Genomic DNA, 10,137 nt, shown 5'->3' with positions numbered 1-10,137 from the left:
TAAGCAAATGACACATGCTTAGTTCTGCCTTCTCGTTAGCAGCTGCTATCAGCCAAAGGTGGCATCCATATCACTGTTATGTATTTTAACACAAGCAAACTGTGAAAAGGCTACAATAAAGACGTAGGTTGCTTCTTACATAATAATCCAAAAAGCACAGACTGCACATTTCAGCTCAGTGGGATCAGCTCCCGTTTAAAATTCTGATCCGCTTCAGCTCTGCTGCCCTCCCTTAAAAGAAAAAAAAAAAGACCGTGGATGTGTCATATCAGCAGAATTAATAACGAACACAACAGATGTAGAAAGTTATATTTACTTGCAAACGAAATCATACCCCAATCTGTCCAGGGCTTGCTTCAGCGTGAGGAATGATGCAGGTTTTTCAAGGTGGTTTGCAGATGATTGCAGTGTTGGTGTCAGAGAGAAGATTGTTATTCTGCGAGGCATTCTGGAGGGTCTCGGCTCAAAGAGCAGCCTGCGCCTGGAGCCTGGAGACTACTCTGTGTGTGTCTGTGTGTGTGTGCATGCGTGTAGTGAGACAAAGTGTCTGGGTTCACAGAAAACCAATCGAGACACCTGCCGGCTACCACTGCCAGCTGCTGATAAAACGGGGAAAAGAATGTGTTTGGCCTCCAGCACGTTTGCCTGCCTTTGAAAGGGCAGGAAAGGTTGGACGAATGGTTACCTCACCCATTTTTATTTGTAATGTTTTTGTCTGTTCTTAACACCTGACACCTTTTCTGCGCCAGAAAATGAACCCGAAGAAATAAAACACATTAAAAAGGCAGTTGTGCACTGTGATCACTTTTATTACAAAAAGGACGTCAGCTCCTGGCGAAAAACAGATCGAAACAAAAGGCTCCAGTACAGACAGGAAATAGCTGCTTGAGTAACTGACCCACAGCTACAACATCAGGATTAAAGCACTTCACAATTTATCATGCACGGAGAAGACACTCTGCAGGACGTACATGCGGTGGAAAAAAAGGGAGGGACAAAAAAACAAAAACACGCTACCTCAGCACAACATTGCAACATTTGCATTAGGTAGGAAAAGGCCACAGCAGATCACAAGAACGTCACATGTCGTCAAAAGGGTCACAGTTCACTTGCTGTCCCGGGCGGGAACATGACAGACCAGTAGCACAGCAAAATGTGTCATAGCTACACTGGCCCACAGTGCAAAACATGTTAGCTTTACAGTAAAGGCTGTAAAATTGTGAGATGCCTACAATATTGCCTTTTCTTTCTAGCAACATAAAATGGAAAATGGGGTTTTCTAGCATGTGTTGTCAAATGTCAACGTGTGATCTTTTAATGAATGTCGTCAAAATGTGACCGTAAAGAAAAAAAATGATGGAAAATATGAAGTAAGCTTAGAAATAATCAAAAGGTTAAAAATGATCCTTCAGGACGAGTTTTTGCTTCAGTCTTCATTCTGTATTTAGCAGTGATTCATTGTGAAATGAAGATAACATAAAAGAAAATCTAAAGACTTAGGATTTTGAATTTTTTTTTTTTATTATTTTAAACGTATACATGTTAATAATTTTTGTATGCGTGACATTGTTTGTGCAAAGTTTTTTTCAGATTGACCCACCCATTGAGGAGGTGGTCGTGACATACATATATATATATATATATACACACACACACATATACTACGATCATTATAGTGAGATGTATAGTGCTGACACCAACGCAGAATTGTTAAAGTCTATAGTTCCTCAATTATCCACGTGAGACTGACTCCAAAATTTCGCCAGTTTCTTTAGACTCACGCGTTAAAATACTCAGCTTTACAAAAGCGTGTTTACAGCCTCATACAAAAATGATTTTGGTCTCCATGTTAAATGTACATCCACTAAATAACTACTGTTTAAATTGCATTAAGGCACTCACATGAATAGCCATAGCTTGAGTGAGCTATGGTGTATGTTTATACTGTTGGTGCCTTTTGGAGCATTTTTAATGAAGCTATTCTGACAAATATGGCTTTTTATGAACATAAATCGATATAAACAGGCAGTCTTAAAAAGTCTGTGCTCCAGTTTGGGGTAATATTTAGGTAGTATTTTGTTTATATTTTTTTATATGCTAGTACTATTTAGCAAGTACTGCATCTGTGGGATATACACTACTAACCAAGCCTTACTAAAGATGGTGATGGCCATAATGCCAGATGTCAGCGTGCTGGAAATGGAGGTTTATAAACTAATGGTTATGGACACAGCAGCTACCTGCCTACATTTTATCATATACAGTCCATGGCAGGGTTAAGCAAGTCCAGGCCTCAAGTGCAGGTGTCCTGTGCGTTTTAGATATCACTCTGGGTCAACTTGAATCAAATGATTAGTTCATTACCAGGCCTCTGGAGAACTACAATACACGTTCAGGAGGTAATTTAGCAATTTAAATCAGCTGTGTTGGATCAAGGACACATCTAAAACCTACAGCACACCGGCACTTGAGGTGATTGTCAACTGAATATAAAACTTAATCTAAAACAATAAATAATAAAAAAGAAACTTTACAGTCATGTGATGTTGATGCAGGTTAACTGAAAACAATGGGCTTTAAAAAGGATTATAGGCAAATCAAAATCTTACAGCCTTTATTGTGAAACTGATATGTTTTGTGCTGTGAAACAATGCAGGAATTACACATTCTGAAGTAATACTTGGTTGGAAATAGATCAGGGAGTGCTCTATATATCTATATATATCTTTTTTTTTTAAACTTTAACAGGTTGTATGACATCTCTGTGAAGTGCAAAGACACCGTGGCATCGGCATCTCCAGTGTCTCAGCTACCTACAATACTGTAAACAATCTACACTATAAGGCGCACAGTTGAAAAGTTGCCCAACAAAAGAGCCACAACGTCAGTTCATAAAGGGTCTGATGTGAAAATGCATCGTCATCATCTTCATCATCAACACTCTGCAGATCTGGCATACCAACTGTCAATATACCAACTGCAGGCAGTAAAATGCTGTTTAAGTTTATTTAAATGGGCACGACACGCACGAAAAAAACCAAAAACAGAAATATGAACCCATTTTCTTTCTTTTTCACATCAATCTTTTTTCAAATTAGGCACACGGTACAGCACAGTAAACTTTTTTTTTTCTTCAATACCTCTTTTGGTTTTTGACATCTAAAGACGTGGACACTGAAGGCCCCTCCATGACTAAAAGGACAAATAGGGCTTTTTTGTTTCTTTTTTTTTTATTCATCGCAAACACAGAACAGTTAGTCCCTCGCTGCTGGCATTTATCTGTCCAAACCTAAGCATTAAAGGGAGCTTTCCGCTGCAGTTTCCTCCTTTGTGATTATTAAACCTGCTTTATGACTTCTGTATCAGTCTTTTTTTATGGCCTTTCCTTTCTGTGATGACACTAGAAGCTATCACAGGATATCCTATACAACATAAGGCATTAAATTCCTCTTCGCATGAATCATATCGCTCATAAATAGTCTTTGTGACCTTTCATCTCTGTGCATAAATAAGAAAAAACACACATACAAATGAAAGCGCTAAAAAACCTTAACTATTCACTCTGCAAATACTTGTTCGCTGTTTTAAACACTGATTGTCTACATTATCAATAGAAATCTAAGGATGTAAGTAAACATGATAGGATGTAAACACTGTTAGTATCCAACTGGCTTGGATCTCAGAAGATATTTGACCCTGTATGACACGAGAAAACAGTCCCACACATGAGATGGTGGAGGAGCGAGGTAGTCCACAAGAGACTTAATGGAAGGGGAAAGGAGCTATGGGTGAACCTTAATTGGCTCTGGTGTGTCGCTCGGACTTGAGGGCCGCGTTAGCTTGTGGTTTGATTAATAATCTTCATAGTGTAGTTCAGGCTCTCTTGCTGTGGTTGAGAATTGCTTTGAATTGGCAGGGAGAAGCTGTAGAACTGTGGTTTGCACTCAATATAATCGTGTCTAATTTATTTTCAGTCTTAAATTTTAGAAGATTTCTTTGAAAGCTTTTGTTTTCCTGGCAGTCTTTTGTTTGGCAGAGTGCATCAAATCAGTCTATTTGTGTAATTTTTTTTCTTTATATATAGAGAGATAAATATATGCGTATATAATTTTTGCACCGTTAGTGGTCCTCACACGATGCGGTAATCAAATGTGTCCTTTTCAGTATGGTCTGTCCAGTTGGATGAGGGCATACTGCGATATGGGTCCAGTAGGATGCGGAAACAGCGTACGATGAGCAGGGCCAGGAAGATGAAGAGCAGCAGCACGAAGACAAAGGCAGCCTTCTGCTCAAGCGTCAGGTAGGAAGGCACGTGATGGCCACCACCCGACGAGGACAGCGTGCTGCTGAAGAGGCCCTCGGCCATCCTGGGCACATCCATGCTTGATCGTCTCTGCTCCAGCTCTTTGTTGGTTGCTTAAAGACTTTTGAGGGGAAGATGGACTCGGTGGAAAAGACCTGTGTGAAAATCCAGATAGATGCGTTATAGATCATGTCTTCTGTGATTTGGCAGGTGAATGAGTAAACCAATAATTTTAAATTCTCAAAACTCAATTTGTACAGACGACAGGACAAAGTGGCTTCAAGAGGAGTTTATTTTTGCAACTCCAGGTAAAAAAAAAGTCTGCTCTGTGAATAAAGAAGGCCCAGAGGACTCCTTTGGCAATGAAATTCACGAGGGAGCTTTAGTTATACAACATTTAATGGAAGCAATATCGCTCTGAAGGTAGAAATGTCACTGGCTTCATTAAACCACAGCTTATTATTACTGAATTTCTAACCTTGCCTCCCGTGAATTGTGTTCATATGCAACCACCTGCACCAGCAAATTAGATTCTGTGGAAACGTTTATTTTAAATATTGTCATGCATGAGGAAAAACGAGTTTCTCCTCAGACAAGGTTACATGAATGAAACATGAATTCAAATAGGTTTACGGCTGCCTGATGAAGGATGGATTACCAACAGACAAAGCAGAGAGCTGCTACAGACCCCCAGAAGTGCAGGGGGACAGAAATGTGCATGAAAAGGGCACATTTAATAAAAATTTAATTTTAAAACGCATTTTTATGACAAAATGTTTAACATCTGTTATGCTCAAGGCATTATTTCATATTGCTTCAGCACATCATTTTAATTGAGATATTTTAGATCTAGTTTAGTTCTTACACTGTGTATATCTCTGAACTTTACATCATACACATTAGGGGAATGGGTATGATGAATTACTATAATTAAGAAATCTGCATATCTTCGTACCTCGATTCTATATATTCTAACGCATATGATCTTATGCAAGTGTTCCTGAGCTGAAAACAAATCCTAAACCCTCTTCTCGATAAAGTTTCCTAAAAATTACAGCGCCTAGCACATTTACAAAAATGCTGAGCCCCTTTTTTTAATGAAACTATATACAGGAAATTATTAAAGATTAACATCTTCAGTAGGAACTAAAGCCATAAAAATTGAGAGACCAACACACTGCTGGGGCTTTTTTATTTGGTGGGATTTGATGTCAATAAAAAGCGCACTATAACACCAGCCTTAGCCTTTAATCCAGTTAGCAGACAGCAAACCTGAAGCCAAACCTGAGACTTACAGAAAAAAGACCCTAAAATAAAATAAGTCCCCCCTGTACTGAGCCAACTTCCACATAGGTGTAGGATAGTGCTGGCTTCATTTAAGGAGTGTATTAAATTAGTAAGAGTCCTTAGGGTCAATTAGATTACACTAAATCAGGAAACTCATGGGGAATTCTGTAATGCAGTATGTGAGTTGATATGCTATTTCAATGTCATCTATGAGCTTAGAGCAAAAGATGCTGGGGAACGACTTCATTTCAATCCATAGTGGTTAGGTCATGTTTTTTCATTATGTTCAGTTATTCAAAAAAAATATCTCCAGAAAGGCTTATTGCTGTGTGGATCATTTGTTCTAACAAAAAAGAGCCTAACACAATGAATTTGGAGGCAGTTGGGTTGTCAGTTCTATAGAGACAGCTGCAGATAAATGAATCAATTCCTAAACAGCCAGCAGGACTCTTCATCGTTTGATGTTTTTCCTCCTGCTGAGCAAACACTCGCTTTGAGTTATTATTCCAAACCAGTTTGAAAATTATTATTTTCTTCACACCACAGGAAAGCTACAGAGGGAATATAATTTTTTAAACCTTGAGATTGCTCAGATATCGCAAGGTTGTTTTTCTCAAAACGCGTTTTTCTATATAATTTTCGTAGCTTAGCAAATTATTAATTTGCTTAATTACCACATTTGGCATAGCTATACAACTCCACCATATAAGCTGGAGGGATGTCCAACTGTAACCCAAAGCCACCTGTTGTATGTGTGTGGTTGTTCTATTTAAATAATTATTAAAACACTGATTGGAGGAACATCTGTAAATCCTTACAGTTTTTCCCTTCTTTTTTTACGTATCGTGTTATCACACAGTTAACATTTCTTGGGGCTCCTAACCATCAGATTACACAGCACACCAAATTATTTGGCATGAAGTGGGAGAAACACACTTTAAAGTCGTCTATCTCATGGGGTTTTTTTCAATCATTTTGTGTCCAAGACACACCAAAGACAAGCCAAAGTTTCAACGGACACCTGTGAAAAACAGCATATCTGATATCTGGCATGTCAGTTTGTCATTTGATTGTAATGTCAGATAACCTATTGATCATCTGGACCTATTAATGTTGCTTTGCAATAAGAGCCAATACCTTCCAGCTTGCCTCAATCACCTTATCAGATATTTTCACACAGCCCATTAAATGTGCTTGGTTTAGATCCAGACTCTGTTGAAGAAAGCCAAGTTTTCCTCTTCAGCTTGCTTGGCAACATTAACAAATCCCTCCCGACAAATGACTTTGAAATCCCCAAAGCAGCTGCAGAAACAACATAGAAAGCAATGTGTGTTTGGCCTAAATGTGGACCACACATGCAGTTTTCTTAGGGCCACATTTGAGACACGACTGCTGCAATGAAGCCACGTGTCAATAACCCACGTCAAACATGGCTACTAACATTTGGGCCACAACTGACACACACAACACAAACACAATCAAGATTAGGCAAAAAAAATTGGTTGATTTTTCCCCGTCATCTTTGCCCTCAGTGGTGAGGTCATCAGTAAAACCTCAGTGGTTGTACTGGTGGTTAGTTGAAATTTCCACACACATAGATTTTGTTGTCCTCTTAGCTAACGGTCAACTGACAGATTTGGACTTGAGCAGACATGACAAGACGTTCTTCAATATTTCTTTCAGTCCCTTTGTACTGGAATATATGCCTACAAAATATAATATAGTATGATTGAAATTCAGATACATTTAAAATAAATGTAAATGTAATGTAACACGGGTGATTCAGGACATACTGATGAGAAGCGAGCTAGAGGAACAAGGTATACCAGTTAGACCCGGGTTGCGTAAAGTGGGCCTGCCGCTACTCGTTTACTGAGAAACTTTGGCTCCTCCCAGACATTTTCCCATCTATTAGATTTATTATCTGATTTGCAATGTTCTCTGAGAAATGTTTGCATAACCCAAAGTCTAATCCTTTTTGGTTCTGTCCTTCAGTTATGCTTCTGTAAGTGCGACAAGCCGTCACACACACTGACAATCACATTGGGAGGAGTGCTGAATGTGTTATGAGACAACTCAAAGTGACAAGACAGGCAGAAGAGCTGTCTCTTTCTGCCTAAAAGAAAAAAAATATGTTAGCAACTCTCAGGAGAGACCCAGAGAGAGCAAAGCCTTCAGCCATGCCTCGCTGATCAGCAGCCTGTAATCCATCACACTTAAAACTCAAAAATGATATTTCACAGCAGTGATTCATTGCCCTCACAGTAAAAAATGATAAGGAACATAGCTGTTTTTCTTTGTCTGCTGGTTTACTGTCAAATCATAATCTCACCGTCTTGTCCTGCAATGACACAGTGAGGTTACAGGGTATTAGCACTTTGGGCCAGAAACCACTTTGATATTTGTTACAAGGTTATGTAATAGACTTCAAAGACTCCAAACATTTACATCATCAGCAGCTCCATGACTAAGCACTCGGCGTTTGGAGCTTTTCTTGACAGTATTTAACAGGGATACGCTAAACATTTAAGCTGCTAGTGACAACTTTAGAAGGAGCTTTTCATTTTAAAACGAAACGTTGTGCTTTGCTCATCAGCAGCTGAATTTCAGAAAAAAGCAAATTGCCTCTGTAGCCCTGAAATTGCCAGTAGATGACAGAGATACAAATGCACGGTGTCGAATTTTAGAAGCTATGTAAGGGCGCAGTTTTTATTATTTTTTTAGTTCAACTGTACAAAATCAGCTGCAGTTGCTGTGGTGAGGAGAAGATATGAAACCGTGCCAGACGCCGAGAGTAAAATTGACAAGGAAGTGAGTGTGACGAGGATATCGAGCCAAATTTAGAAATGATTCCAGTGATGTTGAAGTGTTGATGTAACCTGCAGGCTCTGCATGTCTGTGTTGTGATTATGACTAATAGAGAATTAAAACAACATCAGTGGAGGTCAAATTAAGCAGTTTAGGAGAATTCTTCAATATGTTTTGAATTTCACAGTATAAATGTGCTTTACAACAAATTAACTGCAGAAATTACACTATGATGGCCATTTATGAGTAAAATATACACAATTTAGTCAAAATATACATTTTGCATATGTTTCCTTTTTAATGCATTATTTTTTAAATTTATTTATTTATATGTCTTTCAACGTCGTGGACTTTTTCTTTACAGACACGGTTCATGAATGCAACAGATAAAAGCTTTAAAATCTTTAAAGCCTGCACACACACACGCACACACACACGCACACAGCATTTATTTAAACATATATGCTGAAGAAGATTAATTGAAGAAATCAAATTCTTCAGCTGGCCTAATGTTTTTTTTTTAAGTTACATACTTTGTGTAAATAAATGCAAACAAAGAGGAACCACTGCAAAATTAATTATACATGTGAGTGCAGGTGGATGCAAAAATAAACATGTAATATGCAAAAGAGTGGTGTTATGGATAAGAGTCCTCATACTGAGATATTCTTATTCATATCGACCAATTCATCCAAATCCTTGTAATGCAACTGTAATCAAAGGTAGACACACCCGCAGATTCAACGCAGGAATGCTTAACAATCCAGCGCGTAATGATGAACCGCCATTTAAATGCAACATATTGGCTATTCGGTCTGAAACTGCCCCTGTTGTTTCAATAAAAAAATTGCTCAAAATTGCCCGCTTTCTTGAACCCATTATTCCTATGAGCCTCAGCTGGACTCCTCGCCGCACACGTGGATGGATCACAATGTGTCCAAATACCATTTCTGTCGCCTCTGGTGCGTCTGCCCGCACCTGTCACACCTTTACAGCGCGAAGATCAAAGCACAAAATCAACGCATTTCTTTTTTAAAAGATTTCGTATCGAAGAGGATTGTGGTCAGATGGAGCATCAGTCGCAGGTGCGAGCGACCGAGTCTGTAAACACTAACCTGTTGTTATCAGGGGAGCTCGGGAATCTCCGTCAGCGGCAGGTCTCCATTCCGCTAGATCCGACGATTCTCTTTGCAGGTCTTTCACCGAAACAACAAAAACGACGAACAGACGCGTCCTTGCAGACCGCAGGGCTCCTCACTACATGACAGAAAAAGCCTGTCAGAGCTTTTTTCTTCTGTCTTTGCTGACTGAGCCGAGCAGACCTCACCCTCTGCTGCTCGATTTTCTCTCCTCTTCTGCTCTTGACGCGCCGCTTATCCCCGCAGACACACAGGCAGGGATGTAGTGGTACCCAGTCGCTACTGGCAACCTGTTGCCATAGCAATCTTCCAGGTAGGCTATATATTGCAAGCGGATGAGGGAAAGGTGTGGCCCTCATACAATACATGCAAACTGAGTCATAAACACACATATAACACATATTTAAAGGTAATTCGAAAATTAAATAATAATAATAAAAAAGTGATAGCGTCTGAGAGACTTTAACTCAAAGGTGAGAAGAATATAAAATCACCCTTTGGATATTTTAAAATGCATGTTGATACATTAGTATTTGATCTTTGTCGCGCACTTTATTGTAAAACTGCTGTGTATTCGTCAAAAGAATAAACAGTAAACTT

General features: G+C 39.1%; 1 protein-coding gene across 1 annotated transcript; it reads right to left on the bottom strand.

Moving 5' to 3' along the window:
• Positions 1-796: 796 nt before the first annotated feature.
• Positions 797-9,815, bottom strand: LOC102790461 (cortexin-3). Its single transcript, XM_006791807.2, has 2 exons — positions 9,514-9,815; positions 797-4,458 (listed from the first exon to the last, which is right to left on the bottom strand). The coding sequence occupies exon 2, from the start codon at positions 4,379-4,381 to the stop codon at positions 4,130-4,132; it is 252 nt and encodes an 83-aa protein (XP_006791870.1). The 5' UTR covers positions 4,382-4,458; positions 9,514-9,815; the 3' UTR covers positions 797-4,129.
• Positions 9,816-10,137: the final 322 nt, after the last annotated feature.

The sequence above is a fragment of the Neolamprologus brichardi genome, chromosome 11 (assembly GCF_056152115.1).
Source record: "Neolamprologus brichardi isolate AB-2024 chromosome 11, ASM5615211v1, whole genome shotgun sequence".
NCBI lineage: Eukaryota > Metazoa > Chordata > Actinopteri > Cichliformes > Cichlidae > Neolamprologus > Neolamprologus brichardi.
This window is presented reverse-complemented; position numbering and strand designations above follow the sequence as displayed.